The sequence below is a fragment of the Narcine bancroftii genome, chromosome 2 (genome assembly GCF_036971445.1).
Source record: "Narcine bancroftii isolate sNarBan1 chromosome 2, sNarBan1.hap1, whole genome shotgun sequence".
In the NCBI taxonomy this organism is placed as follows: domain Eukaryota; kingdom Metazoa; phylum Chordata; class Chondrichthyes; order Torpediniformes; family Narcinidae; genus Narcine; species Narcine bancroftii.
This window is the reverse complement of record NC_091470.1, coordinates 44,635,813-44,661,685: the sequence shown is the minus strand read 5'-3', so window position 1 is coordinate 44,661,685 and position 25,873 is coordinate 44,635,813. Positions and strand designations below refer to the sequence as shown.

The following is a 25,873-nucleotide window of genomic DNA, read 5'->3' as shown; positions in this document are numbered from 1 at the left end:
GTGTTGACGAACTCACCAGGTAGTGCCAGCGGCACACCGTACACCAGCTCAGCTGATGACACCTGCAGATATTCATTGGGAGTGGAGCAGATGCCCAGGAGCATCCAAAGCAGTTCGTCCACCCAGTCGGGGCCGGTGAGGCGGGGCATGAGTGCTGACTTAAGGTGGTGATGCAGATGTTCGACCAGTCCATTGGCCTGCGGGTGGTAGGCCGTGGTGCAGTGTAGCTCTATCCCCAACCTGTTGGCGAGCTGTGCCCAGAGCGCAGATGTGAACTGGGCGCCCCGATCGCTGGTGAGGAAACCCGGGACGCTAAACCGGGTGACCCAACCATGCAACAGTGCTTGGGAGCAGGAGTCGGAGGAGGCGTATGGCATCGGGATCGCCTCGGGCCAGCGAGTGGTGCAGTCCACCAACGTAAGCAGATAACTGTTGCCCTGGGAAATGGATAAGGGCCCGACGATGTCCACGTGAATGTGCTCGAACTCCTGTACGGGCGCCCTAGTGTGCCTGTGCACCTTGCACATCTGGCAATGGGTGCATGTTTTGGCCCAGCCCGCGATCTGCTTCCTCAGCCCATGACATATGAACCGATCTGCCACCATCAGGACCGTGGACCTGATGGACGGATGTGAAACGTCGTGGATGTGACGGAAGACCTGTCTGCGCCACTGCTCCGGAACCACTGGCCGCGGGGTGCCCAAGGAGATATTGCACTGGATGGTGTCTTCGCTGTTCAGAGTCGGGAGGTCTCGGAACCGCAGGCCCATGATGGCGGTCTTGAAGGCCCTTGTCTCCTCATCAGATTCATGGTCCCGGGCAAGCTGGACGAAGTAGAGGCCGGGCATCAGCGCGCAGATGGCTGGTCATGAGAGCGCATAAGCAACCACATTGTTCTTCCCAGCCTTGTGCCGAATGTCGGTTGTAAACTCCGACACGACCAGGGATCCTTTGCCATCGTGAGCACCTGGATGAGGGGTTTGTAGTTGGTGAAAATGGTAAAAGTCCTCCCCTCCAAAAAAGAGCAGAAATGCCACACTGCCAGGTACATGCCCAGAAACTCGTGGTCGAAGGCACTATACTTTCGTTCCGGTGGGCAGAGCAGGAGACTGAATAATGCCAGGGGCTTCCAATGTCCATTCACCTGCTGCTCCAGGATGGCACCGATGGCTATGGCAGAGGCATTGACAGAGAGTGCCATATGCAGGTCGGTGTGTGGGTGGGCGAGCATGGTGGCCTTCATGAGGGCATCCTTGGTGGCCTCGAATGCGATGCAGGCTTCTGGGTTCCAAGCAAGTGTTTTTGTGCTTGGCTGATATGAGGGTGAATAGCGGCTGCATGATGCGCACAGCTCCCTGGATGAAGCGGTTGTAAAAATTGACCATACCCGTGAACTCCTACAGCCCTGTGAGGCTGTACGGGCATGGGAACTCCCTGATAGCAGCGACCTTCACGGCAGCGGACGTGGATCCTTCGGCCATGATGGTATGGTCCAGGAACTGCATGGACTCTTTCCCGAACTGACACTTGACTGGGTTGATGGTAAGGCCGAAATTGTCCAGCCGGGAGAAAAGGGCGCGTACGTGGGCCTTATATTGCGCCTGGTCCTTAATGGCGATGAGGATAACGTCCAAATAAATAAAGACGAAATCCATGAGGCGCTGGAAGGTGTGAGCGGCATTCTTGAGCCCAAACGGCATGGGCAGGAATTCGAACAAGCCAAAGGGGATGATGATGGCAGCCTTGGATACGTCCTCAGGGTGCACCGGGATCAGGTGATAACCGCGCATCAGGTCAACCTTGGAGAAGACCCGCATGCAGGTTGGCCGTAAAATCTTGGATGTGAGGGATAGGGTAACTGTCAGGAACTGTTGCCTCCTTGAGCCGTCGATAGTCTCCGCAGGGACGCCAGCTACCGGAGGCTTTCAGGACCAGGTGGAGTGGCGAGGCCCAAGGGCTGTCGGACCGCCGAATGATCCCCAGTTCCAACAGGTGCGAAAACTCCTCCTTCGCTACCTGGAGTTTGTCAGGCGGGAGCCGGCGTGCCTTGGCATGAACCGGTGGGCCCTGGGTGGGGATGTGGTGGAACACCCCGTGGCGAGGCAGCGTAGAACTGTGGATTGAGTAGTGTCGGGAACTCGTCCAGGATTTGCTGAAACTCGTCTCTGCGCGTGCTGATCGTGGCCATCTGCGGTTTCTCTGAGTGGGAGACGTCAAGGCTAACGGCCTGGAAGATATGGGCGTCCACCAGGCACCTACCTTGAATGTCCACCAGAAGCCCATGTGCGAGGAGGAAGTCTGCACACAGGATGGCGGTCGGGAGGGACGAGACAGTGAACCTCCAAGCAAAATTCCGTTGGCCGATCTGGAAGTGGACTGTCTTGTCTCCATACGTCCAGATTGCCATTGTGTTGGCCGCACGGAGGGGAGGTCCATGAGGTCGGTTCCTGGACTCAACGGCCGTGGCCGGGATGACCCTGATCTGGGCTCCAGTGTCAACGCGGAAGAGCTGGCCGCTGACTGAGTCTCGCAGGTATAGAAGGCTGTGTCCTTGGTCAGCCGTCACAGCCATTAACAGCAGCCGGCCTGGTCGTTTCCCTGGAACGAGGAGGACTGACAACACTTCTGAGCCTTGGCTCCCCAGCACTGGTGGTAGAAGCAGAGGCCTGGAGCAGATGCTGTGGTCTTGGTTATGCTCTTGGGGGCCCCTGCAGGGCCCGGGTGCTCTACCGCAGCGCTAGGGGTGGGCTTGGCGTGGTCGTGCCCGTGCCTCGTGATCTGCTGGACCACTGAGCCCTCCGAGAATCGTGCAAGCCATAGCTCTTAGGCCTTCTGGGCGACTTTCCTCGGGTCGGCGAAGCTCTCCTGGACCAGCAGCAGCCGGATGTCCCCGGGCGCATGGTCGAGGAAGATGCACTCGAAGAGTGAGCAGTTGGTGTGCTCACCCATGAGCGCAAGCATCTCGTCCATCAGCTCCATCAGGGACCTGTCCCCCAGGGCGTCGAGGTGCATCATCTGGTGTCTGGATAGTCCAAGGGACCCAGTAAGCACTCGCTTGATGGTCTTGTATTTGTTCTCGGCAGGTGGGTGCTGAACAAGGTGCAGCATGTGTCTGGCGGTGGCCTGGTCCAGGGCAGTGACCACATGGTAGAATTTGGTCGTGTCTGAAAAAATCTGGCAGAGGTGAAACTGGGCCTCCGCGTGGCCAAACCAGGTCTCCGGCTCCTGAACTCAGAATTCAGGCAATTTTACGGCTATAGCGCTGATCTCCGGCTCGCTCATGATGGTTTCAAATACGTTTGAACCAGATGGGGTCACCAATTATAGCGGTGGCTACACTGCTCCTGCAATAACACACACACAACCAGACGGGTTGAGCTCAGTGAGCTGGGGACCCTGAGAACCGTGCTGGAGGGCACTAACATCACCCAGACGCCACGTGGTCCCCCAATGTGGGTTTCTGAGCCCAGTGATGGAAGGAAGGGAAACCCCCAACAGCGCCATTTTGGCTGGCTGCCCCATCACGTGGCTTACAAGCGGGGCCGGTTTGCCTGCCTTGTGGTGAGCCGCCACGCTTTCATCATTCTTTTTTGGAAAACACTCAGTAAATCTTATGTCAGTCAGTCTCTGGTCAACTCCACCACATCAAAAACTTTCATGTTCCTTCTCTAACTTACAGTAGGGTACATTCTCAGTTTTGGTCAAAGGTTACAGTCCAGAAACATTAATCTTATTCCTCTTTACAGAGAAATTCTTGGCTATTTCCAGCAACTGATTTTTTTTTTGCTTTTTGACTTACTATATTTTACAAAATTTTCACATGGTTGACTTAGAGATCTTTCATTAGAGCAGGAACAAAATTCAAATGTGAATAAATTACAAATAATACAAACAAATTATAAAGACATTTGTGGATCAATTTACCTCTCTTCCAGTAAGGATGTGTCTAGCCAGTTTTACTTTGGCAAAGTTCCCCTTGCCTATAGTTTTCAGAAGCCTATAGTTTCCAATATGTGGCTGTTCATCGGCGCAAGATGTAATTGAATTACGACATCGTGCTCCACCAGAGCGGGTTGACCGAGAAGGAACTTCTGAACGGCCATCCAGATGAGAAGTGTGCTAAAAAGGAGCATACAAGCATTTTAGTTTAATTTTCTTAGTTTCAAATTGGATTCAAAAGATTGTAAAAAAATTTATGTACCGTATATTTCAGTCTTGAAACCCACAAAAATCTCTCAAAACTATGGAGGTCCACCTGTACGCCAGATATACTTTTGAGACCTTAAATTCAACTTAAAAACGCTCAATGCCAATTTTCATGCTACCAGTGTATTAGAACAAAACTTTTATTAAAAATTTAGAATCCTTCAAAAATCACCATCATTGCCTGGGACAAAGATCGCAGCAAGAGCATCCATACTTTTACTGTTTCAACTGTCATCATGTGGGTCCCAGTCTGTATCTGATGAGGCGACTTCAGCTTAGTCGTCAGTGTCCCACAATAAATCATCTTCCATACCATCAATTGCACAATAGATACCACACTTTTTAAAATGATTTTATTATTCTCTACTTTCACTTTAACCCACGATTTGAGCACAAAGTCACACAACACATTGAGTGACGCAGCACACATTGCCCCACCTTTTGTGAATGATTTTTCTGCACTTGTCATCCATGTATTCCATTCTTCACACACATGGTCTTTGAAATTTTGTACTTGAAGATCATCATGGGTCTTAACTTTGGCCCATCGGCCATGCACAATAACACCATAAAACTGGTCCTTTCATGGCCTGTATTTCTGGGATGCAGTTTTCACACTTTTACATTCCACTGCTCGCTCTATTGCCTATCATGTCAAAATTCATGGGGGTTTCATCCATATTTCCAATATTTGCCAATGCAAACTGGCATTTCTGCTGGTTACATATAATAAACTGGTGAAAACCTACAACTTTATGATCCCTTCTCCATCCTCGGACCTCTCCAACCCTCCCCTTCCCGCCTCCCACCCCCCCATCACCCTCCACCACACCGACTCCCACTCTGGCCTTTGCCTGTTTTTACTATCCTCTCTGATCTTCCCCTCTTGTAGGTGGAGAGCTCAATCCTCAGCAGAGGTCTCACCTTCGTCCCCCTCCATTCACGCCTCAACAAGTTCCACGCATGCCGCGTTGCTGAACTCTTCTTCCGTCGACTCCACCTCCAGGCCCACTACTTTGGCTACAACTCTCCAACACCCCCCCCACCCCCCAAACCCTTTCTCCCGCTTCCAAGACCTCTTCCTCCTCCTGGACACTTCCTCCTGGCCAGCTGCCTGCTCTGGAACCTTTGATCTCCAACTGCCGCCAGGACATTAACCATTTCAACTTCACTGTCCCCCTCTCCTACTCCAACTTCACTGCCTCAATACGCTCCGCCCTCCACTCTCTCCGTAACAACCCTAACCTCACTATCAAATCTGCAGACAAGGGTGGTGCTGTTGTAGTTTGGCGCACTGAACTCTACCTTGCTGAGGCCAGTCGACAGCTCTCAGACACCTCCTATCAACCCCTCCCTCAGGACCCCATCGTCACCAATCAAGCCACCATCTCCAACACCATCTCACCTCATTGACTCTGAGTACCGCCCCCCCACCCCCCCCCCACCCATGGCCTCCAACCTCATTGTCTCCCATCCTCACACCACCTGTTTCTACCTTCTACCCAAGATACATAAACCTAACCACTCAGGCAGACCCATCGTCTCTGCTTGCTCTACAGAACCAATTTCAACCTACCTTGACTCCATCTTTTCTCTCCTAGTTCAATCCCTCCCCACCTACATCCACGACACCTCACTCACACTCCACTACCTCCAAGACTTCAGATTCCCCGAACTGGACCACCTCATATTCACGATGGACATCCAATCTGTTTACACCTCCATTCTCCACACAGAAAGCCTCAAAGAACTTTGCTTTTTCCTGGACCTCAGACCTGAGCAGTCACCTTCCACCACCACCCTTCTCCGCATGGCAAAACTTGTCCTCACCCTTAATTTTTCCTTTAACTCATCCCACTACCTCCAGATTAGAGTAGCAATGGGTACCCGCATGGGTCCTATGCCTATTTGTGGGCTTTATGGTGCAAAACATATACACAGGCAAGGACCCCCTCCAACTCTTCCTGCAGTACATCAACAACTACAACGGGGTAGCCTCAAGCACCCGCGATGAGCTCATCAATTTCATCAACTTCGCAGGCAATTTCCACCTCAAACTCACCTGGTCTATCTCTGATGACACTCTCCCTTTTCTTTATCTGTCTCCATCTTAGGAGACAGACCCTCCACTGACATTTATTACAAACCATCTAACTCCCACAACTACCTTGACTACTTGTCCTCACACCCTGTCCCCTACAAGAACTCCATCCCCTTCTCTCAATTTCTTCGTCTCCATCGCATCTGCTCCCAAGATGAGGTCTTCCAGTCCAGAGCCTCTGAAATGTCTGCCTTCTTCCACCAACGTGGCTCCCCCCCCCCCCACTGCATCTCCTTCATTCCCCACTCATCTGCCCTAGCCCCCCCTGCCCCTAGAAACAATAAACACAGAATACTCCTCTTCCTCACCTACCACCCCACCAGCCTCCACATCCAACACATTATATACTGGAATTTCCGGCACATACTACAGGACCCCACGATCAGACACATTTTTCCTTCCCCTCCCCTCTCAGCCTTCCGTAGGGACCACTCCTTCCATTACTCCTCTCCCCATCTATTGCCCCCCCCCACACACCGGCACCTTCCACTGAGGTTGTAGGAGGTGTAATACCTGCACCCACACCTCCTCCCTCACCATGGTCCAAGGTCGCAAACAGACCTTTCAGGTGAAGCAACACTTCACCTGTACCTCCAAATAATTCATTTACTGCATCCTGTGCACCCTCTGTGGCCTTCACTACATTAGAGAGACCAGTCACAAATTAGGAGATTACTTTGCCCAGCACCTCCTCTCTGTCCGCAACAAAAGCTACCTCCCCATAGCCAACCATTTCAATTCTGAGTCACACTCTCAAGCTCACGTCTGCCAATGGCTTTTCAAGCTACCCCACCCTGAACACCCACAGATTGGAGGAACAGCACCTCATTTTTCGTCTGGGTACTCTCCAACCCCAGGGCATGAACAATGAGTTCACTGCATTCTACTAATCAGTGACCCCTCCCCCTAGCCTAGACTCCCTCCTGCAGTGTTCCCCCCTCTCTACCTATCATCTCCCACTCTTCCCACCCCCTTCCCCCTTTTGTTCAGACATCTCTCATATTCCCCCGAAACATTGACGATGAATTTTTATCTTTGCTACATAAAGGCGCTGTTTGACCTGCTGAGTTTCTCCAGCATTTGTGTGTTTTTTCACTTAACCACAGAGTCAACAGAATCCTGTGCTTTACCCCCAACTTTATGATCAAGATCTTTTGGTAGTTTCTGAGCAAATTTTGTTTTTTGTCATAATACCAGAATTTTCCTGTTCATGAAACAGTTGCACCAGCCCACTGTAGCTTCAAAATCTTTACTGAGTTCTGGGTGAGACTGCCCACTTCAGTGCAAATGCTTTTATTTTATTTCTCGTGACTATGTAAGCAACCTTGCATCTGTTCACAAACCCATGCTGTGACATGATTTTCCAACTCCGGTTAATGAGCGGTTCCTCTTCTCATCAACCATTGCCTTTTTGTATTTTTCTTAAGAGTCTCTTCTTTCTTTTTCCAATCTCTTACCAACTTCCCATATCAAATTGTTTTGCAGCACCTCAACTGCTGGATTTCTTGGCCATTTCTATTACTTTTAACTTAAAATTAGCTTCATACTTTTGTTTTGCTGGTGACTGGAACCACCCTCAGCCAATGCTTAACAGCTCAGAGTCACAAATTTTGCGGGGGGGGGGGGGGGGGGGGGGGGGAGTCGACTTGTATGCCTGATATACGATAAAACCATTAAAATGAGGCTGAAAATGGGGACCCAACTTCTCTGCCAGTTGACGTATACGCTAAAATAAGAGTTAGTTTACAGAATTTAAAATGTATATTCTTATTCCACTATCGAATTATTTCTTGAAATCAAGGCTCTTTGATACCACAAACTATGCCCAGGATTCACATGTCGAAAATCAAGCTTTTGTGTTCTTCAGGAAAGGAGAAATTCAAAATATCTGCAATAAGTTAATTCAAAACATGAATCTTCTTTGCCAGAGTTCTAAACTTTCCTAAATTTCAGTGCATGAACAACATCATTAAGTTTAATGAATTTTCAATAGGAAAACTGTGATGGGAACTTGTACATTTTAAACTTCTTATGTCAAAGGAAACATCTTAAAAGATTTTCTAGAGCAGTAATCATAAAGTAAACACTAAACAATCTAGGAAGGGTACTCAATGTCAATAAATAATTGTCAAAGCAGAGAGCAAGAAAGTTTCTGGATTCTGGTGGCTAAATCAGCAACCATGAACAGTGCAAACTTTTCACTCGTTTGAATGAGTATGGGCTGACCATCAATCCAGCCAAGGGTCAATTTGGGTTAGCAACCATCGACTCTCTGTGCCATAGAATTGACAATCATGGATCAAAGCTCCTACCAGCAAAGGTCAAGGCGATTCTTAGCATTTGCTAAGCCCAGGACAGTTAAAGGCCTCCAGGAGTTAGTTGAAATGGTGAACTTTTATTGCCCGTTTCTACCATTAGAGGCTTGCATCAATCGCCCCTCTCTTTGCCCTGATGTCAGGCAAGGCAAGGGATGTCACTTGGGATGAAGGATCATCGGCAGCATTTGAGAATGCCAAGGAAGCACTGGCTAATGCTGCATTGATGGTCCACCCAAGAACAGATGTCCCGACAGCTCTGACAGTGGATACGTCCAGTACAGCAGTAGAGGGGTGCTTAAACAGTACATCGTCGGGCATTGGCTTTTTTAGTAAGCACCCAAGTCCACCAGAACTCCAGTATAGTGCTTTTGATTGAGAATTGTTGGCACTGTACCTAGCTATCACACATTTCAGGTACTTTCTAGAAGGCAAGCATTTCACAGCTTTTATGGACCACAAGCTGCTTCCATGGTCGGCTCATCGACAGAGCCATTTATCATATGTTTCGGAGTTCACGATGGTCATCGAACACATCACAGGAAAGGCCAATGTAGTGGCAGATGTACTGTCTCGCCTTGCCATACAATCTTTGCAGACTTTAATCCAAGGGGTGGACTACGTTGCATTTGTTAAAGTGCAATAGGCAGACGAAGAAATTCCACGTTACAAAACAGGAGACTCGAACCTGCAGCTGGAAGAAATTCCGGAAGGCCCGGGGAGCTCAAACTCCTGTGTGACATAGCAACAGGACATCCTTGCCCAATCATTCGAGTGGGTGTATTTGACACAGTCTCTGGGTTGGTATATCCATCAATCAGAATGACTGTCCAAATGGTGGCCAACAGATTTGTGTGGCATGACCTTCAAAAACAGGTCAGCAACTGAGTGAAGACATGCAATCATTGCCAGACATCCAAAGTTCAGCAACACACAAAAGCCCCACTACATTCTTGTGACCTGATGTAACGGAGGTTTGACCACGTGGACGTGGACATTATAGGCCACCTGCTGATGTCATATGGTTCCCATTTTCTTCTCACTGTAGTGGATCGAGCAACAGTGGCCAGAGGCAGTTCCACTGGCAGACATGACTAATGACACCTGTGCCAGGGCCCTCATTTCCTCACATCAAGCCTGTGATCAGCCATGGCCACATTGCTTGGAACCAAGTTGCACCACAAATGTGTACCACCCACAATCCAAAGGACTAGTAGAAAGGTTCCACAGGCATTTGAAATCAGCCCTTGTGGCACATCTACAGGAACCTAACAAATTGGCATGAGTACTCTTGGGCATACAAATGGCACGTCTACGGCGAGCCCCTGATGGTTCCAGGAGAATTTTTAATCAGACTCATGAACACAGGAGAAGACGCCCACAGAAGTCCTAAGCAAGCTCCACGAGAAATTCGGTTCTTTAGCATCCATACCAATATCTCAACACGGTCAGGCCAGGTCCAATATACCCCAGAACTTACAGGACTGCAAGTACATTTTTGAACAGAAAGGAGCAAACCGAGCATCATTCCAGCATCCATATGAGGGTTCCTTCGAGGTACAAAGAAGCAATGGTTCAGCATACATTTTGGACATCAGAGGTAAAGAGGAAGCTTTTGCAATTGACACCTCAAACCTGGATCTGGACAGATCAGTTGTGGTTCAGGTGCCTCGGCAGAGAGGATGGCCACCCAAACAAAAAAAAATACAGACTTTGGGGGTCCGCAGCGGGATTGTTGGTTGGGGTAATGTAGCGACCACCTTATCAACAAGCGAACTGGTTCCTCAAATGGTGGACATGCTGTGGAAAATGCAAGAAATTGACCTCCATCCAAAACGTTTTTAACCGGAGTTAATGACATCGCTGATGATGTCACTTCCTGTCCATGTGACAGAAGCAGTGATTAAACAAGGCCAGCATACAACCCTGAAGGTGTCTTGCACTAGACTCCACAGCATGTACATTGACATCCCTGCGTATTCGTCAACTTGACAAAGTGTACAGCGATTCCACAACTTGTACACTAACGTCATAGTAGCTCAGTATAGAATACCTTACAGCAGAGCCTCAAATTACCTATATCACCACCAATAAGAGATGGAGAATGCCAGTTCAGTAATGTCTTCTTGTCTCATTCAGAGTTTGTGGGATTAAACTACAATGTACTTTAAATAAAGGGCGAACAGTTTTCAGTTCTTGAAAGCATTAATCACTAAACCATCAAATTAATTTTTAGATTATCTGGTTGTAATTTGTGGGAGCAAACTATATGCAAATTGCATGCCACAAATGAACATACTATATTTCAAAAGCAATTCATTGTATGTGAAGAATGAGTTTGTTCCATCCATGAAAGAGTTTGCAGTCCCCAAATTGGCCTCATTAGGCATCTTGCAACTTGGTTGGAAGTGAGTCCAGAGTGCTGCCCAAAAGGATACATTTGTTTAGTCACTTACTTGATATACAAGATTATGTACATTTTCACACTATAAAAGTTTGGAAAAAAAATCTGTAATTGTTTTTCTTAAAAATGTCCAAGGGGACTACTACAATCATCCATTATTCTTCATCTCATTCCCAATAGTAGTTTTTTTTAAAAAAAGTTGTTTTATCCTAAAAAAAACCAAATCACTAACAAAATCTGAAACAAGAACTTATTGAAAATGTCCAATAAACCAGTGAACATCTGTGGGGAAACAGACTAAACACGGCAGGTTGATGAACATTTATAACACTATAATTGACTTAAAACTTCAACTCTGCATTCCCTCTGCAGTTATTGCCCTATCCAATGATTCTCACCGTTTTATTTCAGAATTCAGAAGAATCATCCCCAACCCATATTAGTACATTTTACACGACTGAGGACATCAAATCAAACTTTTGCTTTCTACAATATCCAAGCACTCATAACAAAGCTGTAAAATTACAGTTAATTTTAGCTAGGCAATTTTTTACATCTTCTGAATCACATTGTCAGTCATATAAAGATGAATTCCAGCTGCAAAACTTCGGGGCTCTCCAAATCTAGCTCTGAAATACCATATTTTAAATAGAACTATTTATTATGAAGCTACCACTGGCACAATTTTGAGACAATGCCTTTAAAATGTTTCCATTTCATACATGGAATTTATAAAACGATAGTGCTCACTTGAAGCAACTAATCAAATCTCACACCTGCATGACATCCACTAGCTTATGCCAGTAACCAGATACACAAGGTGTGAACTCGTCAAATAGCATGTTTAAAATCGGTTCAACTCCCAAATTAAAGTATGAATTCTGGTTTACTGGCCATATTATCTTTATAACATTGCGAGATGTGGGTAAATCCACGTAGCGCATTCACACTCTCAAGTTCACAGGTTTTGTGATATTCTTGTGTTTCTGACTCCACAAAACATTACTTACATGTTCTGTTTCTCGTTCATTCACTGTAGGTAATGGCGTTCGAGTAGACATTTTGTTTTTCTTCTATTTGCAATTTAAAACTGAAGTAATTGTAGAAGCTGCGATTCAACCAGCATGAGTGGCGAAATGTTCCCAAGTAGCGGGCTTTTCACTGAAGCCGGCTCCAACCGATTATACCTTATATTGCACTCAGTGACATCCAGCAGCTATTAACAAATATACGCCTAGAGAAGTCGAATGCCCTTTCAATCCGTCCTCATTTTTGCATCTAAATAACGCGCCAAGAGATTAGGAAACGTTCTAGTGCAATTTATTTTCAATCGCTGCCGATTGATGAGGTCTATCCCCGGAACCTGCTGCAGTCAAGGTACACCCACGGTCTTGTCAGCCTCAATAACAAGGCCCGGCTTCAGAGAGACGAACGCTCAGAGCTTCCCCCGGATTCGGCTTCTCGCTCGCCGAACATGGAGGCCGTGGGATGAGAACGATGTCAGAGGGCGGCCACGGCCGCACGGGTGGGTGGGTGGGTGGGGGGGAAGGGGAGGGGGGGAGAGAGAGAGTGAGAGAGAGGGGGATCCGGTGAAAATGGCCGCCCCACACTCCCGGACTGACTGCCAAGCCCAGGGCAGCAGCAGGAAACGCGTCACGCACCGCCTTCCCACCCATTGGTGGAACCGGAAGTGTTGGCTGCAGCCTTTCTGTTTCCGAAGAGAAACAGGTGAGAGGGGAGTTTGTGCTGGGCCGCAGTGCGTCGGGGTCCGGCAAAGTAATGACCGTGTGTTCATTGCTGGACACCTTGCACCGAAAGTCTTGCTTGCCGTTGCTGAACAGATACTTGTAAGATTAAACTAATTGAAAGTCAAACTCGAAAGTCTGCAGATACCGTGGTTGAAGTTGATACACAATGCTGGAGAAACTCAGCAGGTCAAGCAGTGTACTTTAGTCATCAAAGATAAAGATTCTGAACTAATGTTTCGGGTTTGAGCCCTTCATCAAGGTATGAGCAAAATGTAGGCAGGTGCCCGAGGGGTGGAGGGAGGAGCACAGGCCCAAAGGCAGGAACTAATGAGTGGATAAGGGAGGGAGGGTACCCCAGCAAGCAGGGGGAGGAGGGAGGGTACCCCAGCAAGCAGGGGGAGGAGGGAACGCTCTGTGAATGGAGAGGGAAGGGGGTGGAGAGCTGGAGGAAAGAAGACAAAAGGATGTTAATGCCATTTGTTTGGAGAGGGCTCAAATGGAAAATCAAGCGTTGTTCCTCCAATTTACGGTGGTCTAGGTGTACATGAGGCCATGGACAGACATGTCGACGCAGAATTGAAGTCCACGAGATCTCCGTCACTGATCCAGACAGAGCGAAGATGCTCAGCAAAGCTATCTCCCGGACTGTGCCCAGTCTCTCCGATGAGGAGAAGGCCACAATGAATTGAAGTGGTTGTCCACTCGGAGATCTCCGTCACTGATCCAGACAGAGTGAAGATGCTCAGCAAAGCAATCTCCCGGACTGTGCCCAGTCTCTCCGATGAGGAGAAGGCCACAATGAATTGAAGTGTTTGTCCACTTGGAGATCTCCGTCACTGATCCAGACAGAGTGAAGATGCTCAGCAAAGCAATCTCCCGGACTGTGCCCAGTCTCTCCGATGAGGAGAAGGCCACAATGAATTGAAGTGGTTGTCCACTAGGAGATCTCCGTCACTGATCCAGACAGAGCAAAGATGTTCAGCAAAGCAATCTCCCGGTCTGTGCCCAGTCTCTCTGATGAGGAAAAAGCCACCACAAATAAGAGGGGCAATAAATACATAAGATGGGACCAGCCTATGATTAGTGTACCAAGAGGGGGTTGAACAGTCTGATAGCTATTGGAAAGAAAGTGTTTTGAACCTAGAAATGCTGGTATTCAGGCCTTTGTGCCTCCTGTCTGAAGGTAGCAGTGAGAGGAGGTTGTGTCTAGGATGGTGCAGGTCAATTTTTGATACTTGCATCGATATCTACAATGGATGGAAGGTCAGAGCTTGTGATATACTTAGTTATGTTTGCTATCGATAAGGTACCACATGGAAGGTTAGTTAGGAAGGTGCAGTCTTTAGGTATAAATTTTGAGATAGTCAAATGGATTGAACATTGGCTGAAAGGGAGAGGCCAGAGAGTGGTAGTGGATAATTGTCTGTCAGGTTGGAGGCCGGTGACCAGTGGTGTGCCTCAAGGATCTGTATTGGGCCCATTGTTGTTCGTTATATACATTAATGATCTAGATGATGGGGTGGTGAATTGGATTAGTAAATATGCAGACGATACTAAGATAGGTGGAATAGTGGATAATGAAGAAGGTTTTCAAGGATTGCAGAGGGATTTGGGCTGCTTAGAAAAGTGGGCTGAAAAATGGCAGATGGAATTTAATGCTGATAAGTGTGAGGTGCTTCATTTTGGTAAGAAGAATCAGAATAGGACATACGTGGTAAATGGGAGAGCATTGAGGAATACAGAAGAGCAGAAAGATTTAGGAGTGACGGTACATCATTCCCTGAAGGTAGAAACTCACGTGAATAGGGTGGTGAAGAGTATGCTGGCCTTTATCAATCATTGCATGGAATATAGGAGTTGGGAGGTGATGTTGAGATTGTATAAGAAGTTGGTGCGGCCTAATTTGGAGTTCTGTGTGCAGTTCTGGTCGCCTAATTATAGGAAGGATATAAACAGAGTGGAGAGAGTGCAGAGAAGGTTTACCAGAGTGTTACCTGGGTTTAAGCATCTAGAGTATAGGGAGAGATTGGACAGATTAGGTCTTTATTCTTTGGAGCGTAGAAGGTTGAGAGGGGATTTGATAGAAGTATTTAAGATTATGAAAGGGATAGACAGAATGGATATGGATAGACTATTTCTGTTAAGAGGAGGAAAGATTAAAACAAGAGGACATGAGTTAAGAATTAAGGGGCAGAGGTTTAGAGGTAACATGAGGGGGAACTTCTTGACTCAGAGAGTGGTAGCCGTGTGGAATGATCTTCCGGGAGAAATAGTGGCGGCGTAGTCAATTGTATTATTTAAGAAAAGGTTGGACAGGTATATGGATGAGAAGAAGATGGAGGGTTATGGGCATTGTGCAGGGAGGTGGGACTAGAAAGGGGTGTTTGGTTCGGTGCGGACTAGAAGGGCCTAATGGCCTGTTTCCGTGCTGTAATTTTATGTTATGTTATGTTATCTTCTGCGTTCCTGGGCACTTGTGCTGCCAGTATAATTTCCTCCTTTAGAAGTTTCATAGAGTACATGACGACATGCCAAATCTCAGGCTCCTAATGTGCCATACGAAAAAAGTGGTGGTGCCAGAGGATCAACTGTGGACCGAGGGAAGCAGAGAACTGTGCTGCACTGCAGGATCCAACTGAAAAGTCCTAAAGCTAGCAGCCTTGTGCAGCTTTAAATTGACTGTTAAAGGAGCAAACAGTATTTTTAATCAAGATACTGTATTTGCAGGGTCTGTATCCAAGGTGGCAGCTCCTTTGCTCGGCAGTGACCACAAGGGGTTGCAGACTCAGTGGGAGCAGCAGACCCGCATAGGGCATCAGAAACAGAGAGACAACCCCCAATCCTCATTGAGGAGGAGATGACCCTGCTGGATGGTGACCATTGCAATGAACCAGTGAGAGGCTCGATGGCTGAGGGACACGTGGAGCTAGGATTTGTGAGGGTGCTGAGGGCAAGAAGAGCTCTCAAAAGGCCTCGGTCACTGAAGGATTTCTGATCATGTTGGATCTTTGGATCTGGAGTTTGGGTTGCCAATGGATTGTATGGGGATTGTGCAGTTGCAGCGAGTGAGAGAACTGGAGGCGAACCCATGGATCCTCAGTGTCTTTAAAGGGACTCCCTTTTGCTACTTTTACTGCAAGGGGTGCTGGGCAATAATGATGTGATTTTTTTTGTCTGCCAGGCAGAAGGAAATTTCATGTAACATTTTGTATTCTGTGATATTACATGACAATAAAGGAATCTTGAATCATGGTTGCGTCAATGTGCTGGTTTCAAGAAAGGTCTTCTGAAATATAGACTTCCAGAAACATGAAGGCTCTTCCTCTATCCACCTCTGTCCCATCAATGCAGATAGATGTGTGCTCCCTTGTCCTCTCCTTCCTAAAATCAGTAATAAACTCCTTGATGATAATGAAAGCCACTTTGTCGTTCTGGCACCACCCATCCAGATTCTGACTCATAATTTCCAGTTATTCAGCCTCAAGATTGAATTGGAGCTGAACTTGGCTACATGTCCAAGGCTTAGAGCAGGAGACCAAGCATGCACCCTTGGGGAATCCCTGTGTTCTGTGTTCAAAGTTCAAACTTGTTGTTAGAGTATATACAACCCTGAGATTCTTTTTTTTTCTGCGGGCCAAGCAGAATTTCACTGTACTCTGGAAGAAATATGTATACATAAAAAGAAATGTTAAAAAAAAGTAAACAAATTGACTGTACAAATACAGAGAAAAAGGTAAGTATTCAGTAATAAATAATGTGAAAAGTAAGACTCCTGAAATTATTCTCTGATTTAGTCTGTTGTTTAGCCTTGGTCTTGGAGTCAATGGTAAGAGAGGAGGAGCTGATGATGGTGATTCGTACTGACTGGGGTCTGTTGTTGAGGATACACTTGCAGAGGGATAAACAGGGTCCCAGGTCCTTTAGCTTGATCATGAGTTTTGCTAGAATGATGGTATGGAACGCTGAACAACAGTTTGATGTAAGTGTTCCTGTGACCTAGGTGATGTAGTACAGAGTGGAGGGCCATTGAGATGGCATCTGCTGTTGACTTGTGAAAATAGGCAAACTGAAATGGCTTCATGTCTGAGATCACAGTTGATTCGCTCCATAACCAACCTCTCAAAGGACCTATTCATGGTACCACTGGCTGATAGTCATTGAGGCACATCACCTTGCTCTTCTTGGGCACTAGAATGATAGATGCCCTTTTGAAGTAAGTGGAGACCTCTGACCATTGTATCGAGAGATTGAAATAACTGAAAAAATTCCAGCCAGTTGGTTCGCACTGGTTTTAATGACCCAGCCAGGTACACTGATGTTTTCTGAGGATTCACACACACTTGATCTTGGGCATTTCAGAGCAATGCCTTCGACAGAGTAGACCAGACCATTCCAATCCCTTGAGCCACCAGTGATGACCACCTTCTCAGGGAAAGGGTTCATTAATGCATTTTATCAACATTGAATTAAACCAGCTGTGGATTTATTATATAATCTTAATATAACCATAGAAATATTCTTAAAAGATGTAAAATTCTACAAATTACCAGCAGAAGATGTTTTTGCACTAACACTCAGTCCAACATGTCATCATTTTGCGCCAAAGTTTATCTGCATTTATAGTTTAGAATACCATATTAAAAGAAAAAGCTCTGTGCAAGTCTGTTTACATCATCTTTGTTATATTCGAAGTAACGTTTGATTTAAAGTTGGTGAAACTCAAGATTGGATTAGGTTAATCTATTATAAAGTTTAATATAATATCTAGGTGATTTATTTTGGTGCAGTTTAATGTTTAAAAGGAAATATCCCAATATTGAAGAACAAATATTTCTTCATTTGGGAATTATGTTTGGATCTCTGATTTATGGTTCTTTCCTGTATTGTCCCAACAAGAAGTTATATTTATTTAGAGTCTTTAATCAAGATTGTTATGACAAGGAGACAAGCCCAAGAAAAAGACACTATTGTGATGTGTTGCTAAAGCTAGAGCCAATGAATTTTATTTTAGGAGCTTTGGAAGAGAGATGTTGGTGATAGAGTCATGGTCAAGCCCTTAGACCAACTCGTCCATGCCAAGTTAGCATTCTGGGCTAGCTCCATGTACTTACATTTTGTTCATCTCCTTCAAAGCCCTTCCTATCCATATAGCTGTCCAAATGTCAAAATTGTACTAGATTCTATTGTTTTATCTGACAGATTGCTCCAGATATGGAGTCCCTCCCCTCTGAAAAAGTTTCCCCTCTATACCTCTTAAATCTGTCTCCTCTTACCTTAAATCTACACCCTGAAATTTTAGAATTGTCTATCTTGGGGAAAAGACTGTGATCATCACTTATCCATTCCCTTCATGATTTTATTAACCTCTGTAAGCTCACCTCTCAGGCTCTTATAAGGTAGAGAATAAAGACCAGCCTACCTAGCCTCCCTATACAGTCATTTAATGAGATCCCAACTTTTGTACTCAATGAGACAGAGGACTGGCTCACCTCAGGGCTATGCACTCAGCTCACTCCTGTCAGTGCTACTGATCCACGACTGCAACACCAGATCCAGCTCCAACAGAGTAATCATGTTTGCAGATGACACAATAATAGTTGGCTTCATTAGCAACAACGATTTGCACTACAGAGAAGAGGTGGAAGCTCTTGTGAGATGGTGTGAGAATAACAACCTGAGTCTCAATGTGGACAAATCAAAGGAGATGATTGTGGACTTTTTTTTTAAACTTTATATTTTGTAGAAAAAAAAACAAGAAAAGAAAGGACCCCCCCCCCCCCCTTCAGCCAGGAGAGTCATAAAGAAAGGAAAAAAAAATATTAAGGAAAAATTAAACATACATATTAAAATCTAATCAACATAAATCAAAATGTAAATATTCTGAATATAACAACCACTCACTAATAAAAAAGCTATAGTTATCACGCAAAACATGTAATTTTTTCCATTAATAAACAGTATGTCCTCTCATTATGCCATCTATTAATATCAATCATATTTGTATCTTTCCACATACTAACAATACATTTTTTCTCCACAAATAATACTAAATATACAAAAGCAAGTTGAAATTTATCTAATTCCAAACCTTTCAGATGTTGCAAACTGCCCAATAAAGATACTATCAGATCTAAAGGTATTTTAATCTTATACAGATTTGGATTTATCCCAACCCTTTTTATCCATACCATCCTATAATATTTAATACATAAATGAAATATAACCCTTCTCTGGTACCTTCATAAGAAAAGTCTCAAATTTAATCATTTCAGATAAAATCATATCGCTACCAAACACACATTTTATCAAAGATCAAATTTAAAAATAAAGAAACAAAGAATTCTTATTAATACCATAGCTATCCCTCATCATTACGCTTAATTGAACTGTTTAAACCTCGAACATTAAAAGTAGCAAACCTCAACTTTAGCATATCTACTAATATTACTAAAGACCAATAATATCTTTATATTAAAACTCAAATCATCGTATATAGGCCCTCCAATAGGAGAAAAAAGTCACAAAGTAAAAGCTAGATAAAATAAAAATTAAAAAAAAAGAAAAAAAATTAACAACCCCCCCAAAAAAACTAACAAAAGGTTAATATCCCTAAACAAAAGTTGGGTGTGGATCACCCACCAGTGGCTGATGACTAATAGAACCTAGAACAAATCTCTCCCTCCCCAGCCGAACAAAAAAAATCTCAAAATATCATAATAACATAAAAAGTAAAATAAGAATAAGAAGATTCTGCTATTCATTCAAATGGTTCCAAACTCGAAGATCCCATTTCAAAAGAAGTTGGACTCTTTCCATTCCCGTTTTTCCCATTTCTACCATTTCTTCCATTTCCAGAACAACCAGATTTTTCTTTAGGAGACAATGGTGGACTATGTCTTTGTCCTCTTATATCAGGCAATGAATCAGCAAAAATTATTGCTTCATGATCATCCTAAAAGAAACGAGATTGAAAGTCTCCATGAAACACCTTCAACACTGCCGGATAGCGAAAAGTAGACTTATAACTTTTACGCCACAAATCTTCTTTAACTGGATTAAACTGATGTCGACGTTGAATGACCTCTTGACTCAAATCAGGATAGAAAAAAACTCTGCTATTCTGAATCAATAACGGAGTTTGTCGTTTTCTCGCATTTTGCACCGCCAGTCGAAGTATTGCTTCTCTATCCAAATAATTCAAACATCGAATTATTACAGGTCTCGGTGGCTGACCAGGTAAAGATGGTCTCCTTAAAGTTCTGTGAGCTCTTTCCAACACCAAGCCTTCAGAAAAAAATTCCTGCCCTAATACTTGTGAGATCCACTCTGTAAAAAAACGAAGAGGATCTCGTCCTTCCATACCTTCTGGCAAACCGACAATTTTCACATTATTCCTTCTACTTTGATTTTCCAAATAGTCTATTTTCCTCTCTAACTCCTTCTCACATTCTCGCAATTCTATAACGGATTTTTCAACCTTCAACACTTCTGTATTAGAAGCCACTTGTTGTTGACATTCCAAAAAAGCAGACTGAAATTTTAAAAAATCTTCACAAGATGCTTCTACACGTGTTTTAACTGTATTCAATTCTGAAGTTATCCTTTGAGCCAACTCATTCATTATAGGCTGAATGACAGCATTTAACTGGTTACATTGTAATTCAGAAAAGCTCAGCCCTGCTTTCTCTAACATAGTGGCAGAACTAGGTAACTGCAGCTCCTGCTGCAACTCAACAAAAGGCATTTTAACAGTCTTACTGCAGGTCTGGACTCCCAGCGACGGCACCCTGACTTCCTCAGGGGGTCGTCGCTGGCCTCCCCCCGCAGCTCATTGTTTTTCCAAAAAATCATGGAAGAGATCGAAATCTTCAGGTTGGAGCATTGCCTGAAGCCTTTCAGACAATGGAGTCGTCTTCCTGCGTGCTCCCTCCGTTAAAATCGGCAGGCTGCCAGAATCGGGATCCACTTCTTGGGAACACGCACTTTCTTCCAGAGAACGGGTAATTCCAGCGCTATCCTTCATTTGGTGAGTAGTAGACATTTTTTTTCAGCTCCCATAGGCAGGCTTTGTAGTTGAGGCACTGAAGAAATTAAACCTGAGGCTATAGCAAGTTGTTTAAGCCCCAAATCTTCAGTACTTCGAAAATGTAACTTCTTCTGCACTTGAGGTTTAATCTTTTTACCATTAATGGCCATAATAATTCCTTAATACTTTAAACTAAAATTTAAGAAGTTTAAACTTGAAAACAAAGGGTTAAAAAAAGGTCGAGATTACACGTCTAGACTCTACGCCATCTTGCCACGCCCCCATGATTGTGGACTTAGGAGGACCAAGGAAGACCACATTCCACTACACATTAATGTAACAATATTAATATTTGTGGAGAATTTATAAGATTTAGAGTAGGTCACATACATTTACACATTTTAAAATAGATCTTTTTTGAAAGACTGAAGAATTCCCTATAGCACTTTCAGGTGGCCAATTGCCCTGCATGTAAAGTCACATGTTTAGGCAATATGCAGCTCTTTTGAGGCCACCTGAATGTGCAGGAGGTGCTCTTGAGGCGAATTACATAACCCTCCTCCAAGAGGGATAATCAGCACAGCTCAGTAGCTCCCCCAGCCACCTGAATGCAGCTGGCTGAAAGTGGATGTTAAAGGGTCAGGCTGCTGATCACAGCTGACACTGGGCAGGAGCCCAGAGGGTGCTCAGAGTCACATCCTGTGCAGCTGCGTCCTTCAGGTGGCCAGCGTTGCACTTTAAACTCTGCCACCTGAACGGCAATTTAAAGGGCTGCTACTGCTTCTTCAGGCGCATTCTTAGCGTAGAATGCACCTGAAAAAGCCTATTGCAAGATCTCTGGAGAATGTAAGCATCTTTCACGAGTAGGTGTTAATTGAACTGACTTCATAAAATGCTTGACCATTGTCTTGCTGGAGTCATGCTGTCCATGCACATGTCCATTCTTATTCCATGCACAGAATTTAACATTTATGAATCTTCACAAGACTTTGGTACTTTTTTTTGTAATTCTTTATTTAACGCACTATGAACCATATCAACCAATATATTACAGATGCATCTCTTTAAATATTCACAGTGACATTTTTTCTTTTTTTTCCCCATCCCTCCCTTCCCCTTTCCCACCCCCCCTCCAAAAACAGTAAATATTGGACATATAAAATACAATAAAACAATCTTTGGCTTGGCTTCGCGGACGAAGATTTATGGAGGGGGTAAAAAGTCCACGTCAGCTGCAGGCTCGTTTGTGGCTGACAAGTCCGATGCGGGACAGGCAGACACGATTGCAGCGGTTGCAGGGGAAAATTGGTGGGTTGGGGTTGGGTGTTGGGTTTTTCCTCCTTTGCCTTTTGTCAGTGAGGTAGGCTCTGCGGTCTTCTTCAAAGGAGGTTGCTGCCCGCCAAACTGTGAGGCGCCAAGATGCACGGTTTGAGGCGATATCAGCCCACTGGCGGTGGTCAATGTGGCAGGCACCAAGAGATTTCTTTAGGCAGTCCTTGTACCTTTTCTTTGGTGCACCTCTGTCACGGTGGCCAGTGGAGAGCTCGCCATATAACACGATCTTGGGAAGGCGATGGTCCTCCATTCTGGAGACGTGACCCATCCAGCGCAGCTGGATCTTCAGCAGCGTGGACTCGATGCTGTCGACCTCTGCCATCTCGAGTACTTCGACGTTAGGGATGTAAGTGCTCCAATGGATGTTGAGGATGGAGCGGAGACAACGCTGGTGGAAGCGTTCTAGGAGCAGTAGGTGGTGCCGGTAGAGGACCCATGATTCGGAGCCGAACAGGAGTGTGGGTATGACAACGGCTCTGTATACGCTTATCTTTGTGAGGTTTTTCAGTTGGTTGTTTTTCCAGACTCTTTTGTGTAGTCTTCCAAAGGCGCTATTTGCCTTGGCGAGTCTGTTGTCTATCTCATTGTCGATCCTTGCATCTGATGAAATGGTGCAGCCGAGATAGGTAAACTGGTTGACCGTTTTGAGTTTTGTGTGCCCGATGGAGATGTGGGGGGGCTGGTAATCATGGTGGGGAGCTGGCTGATGGAGGACCTCAGTTTTCTTCAGGCTGACTTCCAGGCCAAACATTTTGGCAGTTTCCGCAAAGCAGGACGTCAAGCGCTGAAGAGCTGGCTCTGAATGGGCAACTAAAGCGGCATCGTCTGCAAAGAGTATATCTTTATACAAAAGGAATACAAACAAAAAATACGTATCATCTACTTATTCACATTAAATCTGATCGTGTTTTAACTTATCATTTTAGGTGGTGGTGGTCTGAGGCCTGCTCTTTCTATTTTACATTTTTTAAAACCAAGTTTAACTACCTATGTAGTTTGCAGAAAGTGTGTTGGATTAAAATGGTCTTTAATGTCTCTGGTTCTGAAGTAAAAATCATATGAAGTAATTTGATAAGGAAATATTGTCTTAAATCAGAACAAATTTTACTGATCACTATTGCTGTTTAATAGATGCTCTATGGAACTTTGGAACACTCTGAAGAGCTCCACCTGATGGTGCAGCTACACATTTTAGAATATGTAGAATTATGTTACATTTTGAGAGAAGATGGGTATACCAACTATGGAAACTACTCAAGTTCCATTTACAATGCTATTTTTACACCTGATTTACATTTACTGATTGTTTTAGAAAAAACCTTCAGGCAACCTGGTAATTGTATATTATTTTACTTAATATATGATCAGTTGCTGTCTCATTGAATAATGCATACAACCTTAGGTACTTCAATAACTTATCTTTTGGATGGACAGCTTGTGTAGTGCATCTGTTCTATCTTTGAAAACCTGTCATAATTTTGACACTTGAAGACCATTTGCAGGTAAGCTGCAGATGAGAAATAAGTGTTTCTAATTCAGTTCATCATTTCAGCTTTGAGAATAATGGTTAACAGATATATCTGTAAATAATTTCTTGTTCTTTCAGAATCATTGCTGTTTCTGTGATTGGAATGTCTGTGAATATGTAGTATGCACACATTACAAACTTCACCCACATAATCTGTGATTCTAGGATTTTACAGTCAGTTGAACCAGGTTTAGCACCTTGGATTGATGCCAGGTGGTGGGTTACATCTTACTGGCTTTGGAAAGCCCAGCATTCATCCATTTTTCTTTTGAGTATTTTATTTTTGATCTTACAGACAACACCGAATGCTCATCCACTTTTACAGAATATAACAAGTATTTTCCCCCCTTCCCACCCCAAAATGATAAATCAACAAACACATACTAATTACAAAAGAGAATAAAACACAAAATAACAATGGTTATGAATAGGTCACAGAAATAATCCAAAAGTAAATTAAGCCAAGAAGATACCTAAAATACTGAAAACACAAAAAGATGATACCAGGTCTCAGTCATTTTTCCATCCTGGGACTGGTGTGAACTTATCATCTACTGATATTTTTTTAAAGAAGTGGCAGGGTTGGGGGGGGTGTTGAGAGGATTAATCATACCTGCGGTCCAATATACTGCAAGTTCAGTTGCCACATTTCATTGTAAATGTTGTACCTCTCCCTCAGATTGTGGGTGATTTTCTCCAGGGTAACACAGCTCTGCATCTCTACACTTCAATGTGTGGTGCTCAGTTGTAAGACTTCCAGGTAACTGCTATACATTTCCTAGCCACAGCCAAGGTGACATTTACAAACTGAATTTGATATTTGGACAATCTCAAACTCATGTCCATGATATGCCCCAGCAGGAACAGCTCTGGGTCTTAAATGGTGATTTTTTTTCCCCTCCAAATATTCCCTAGTTCTACCCAAAACATTCTCTGGTGCTGGTATAATAATGAAGGACAATGGGTGCATACACAATTACACCCAAGGGGAGTGTCTTAAGTGGTAGAGAGAATACACATCCAATGTCAGTAAAGCAGGGCTAGGCAGTGAGAGAATGACAGCTCAACATAGATTCACCACAGCGCAGATGATGCAAATAAAGCCACGATTACTGCTTGACTACGCCACCTTCATCTATTTCATTAACTGGCACTTCATACGCCTCATCTAAAACATAATTTGGAGATTTTGGATTTTACCTTGTGTAATTTTTGCAGCATACAGCTGGTGCAGGAAGTTGTACACCAGCCGATGTCTGCCATTAATGGCTGCTGTCATACTGACCCAACACAATTTGGACCAGCGCTGCTCATGAATTGTAGTTCTTAAGATGGACTCCCATTTTTGTCATGATTTGGGCCCTCATTTTAGGAGAAACATCAGCATTCATCCATTTGCCCTGAAGTGAATCTTGCACTGTTATGGTATGAATACAGTGGCAAAGGTAAATCTAACCAAAAGTGGGCACAAGATCAAGTCTGACATTGGAAGAAGAGGAATATGGACTTTTTGACTGCAGAATGGAAAAGGGAATAGAACTTTTCTAAAGGTGTTTGACTTGATCACTCAAAAGATATTTTCCCTTTTAAATTCATTGCCTTTCAAAGCCTGCAAGGGCCATTTCTGGAATGTCAGCAGAGTAATTCCATAATGAAGTAGATACCTGCATGGATCGATTCCAGATGGTGACTCATTCAAAAAGTCCCAAAGGTCAGTCAGGAATTCCTTGTCCAGTAAAATGGACTAACAAGTTTTTGCTGGCTGGAAAGACTAAAGCTATTAGTATAGTCAGAAAGTTGGTCAGCAATTCAGAATAAACAATTTCAGACAGAAAAGGGTCACTGACTGGATACATTAGTTTTCGTACCAAAGCTCAGTGACCCTCCTAGGACCCAGGTGAAGTTCCTGGAAAGGATGAACTGTCTGGGCCTTTCACACCCTGCAAATTGATTTTAAAAAAATATAGCTGACCAGACATTTTAGGTTTCCACCAACAATGATTGTTGCACTCACAAAAGTATCACATTGAATCCCCTTACTACTCCCAAGTCTGCAGTCCTGTCACTGAGAAAGCAAAAAGGACTGCAAGGATAGGTGTTCTCAGCAGTACACTGTGGACTTCTCAGCTACGTATGTGTACTTCCCCATAGCAGTTATAAGCCATTTGTCTCTTCATACCACCAGTTGATTGGCAGGTGAACCCAGAGGA

At 44.6% G+C, this 25,873-nt stretch overlaps 1 protein-coding gene and 1 long non-coding RNA gene across 10 annotated transcripts in view; one reads left to right on the top strand and one right to left on the bottom strand.

Annotated features, from left to right (window-relative positions):
- mark3a (MAP/microtubule affinity-regulating kinase 3a) overlaps positions 1-12,647 on the bottom strand; it is a 105,964-nt gene extending 93,317 nt beyond the window's left edge. For 4 of the 9 annotated variants that reach the window (XM_069916492.1, XM_069916494.1, XM_069916493.1 and 1 more), the window contains exons 1-2: positions 12,037-12,640; positions 3,925-4,119 (exon numbers count right to left, since the gene is read on the bottom strand). In XM_069916492.1, coding sequence (XP_069772593.1) covers positions 3,925-4,119; positions 12,037-12,087 — 246 coding nt within the window. In that variant the 5' untranslated portion in view covers positions 12,088-12,640. Of the gene's footprint in view, positions 1-3,924; positions 4,120-12,036 lie in introns of all 9 variants that reach the window. The other 5 variants (XM_069916489.1, XM_069916490.1, XM_069916491.1 and 2 more) reach the window with 3 other exon arrangements.
- Positions 12,648-12,708: 61 nt separating this feature from the next.
- On the top strand, positions 12,709-16,024 carry LOC138752322 (uncharacterized). The gene is made up of 2 exons (XR_011350519.1): positions 12,709-12,754; positions 15,502-16,024. It is a non-coding gene; the product is annotated as an uncharacterized lncRNA (long non-coding RNA).
- Positions 16,025-25,873: the final 9,849 nt, after the last annotated feature.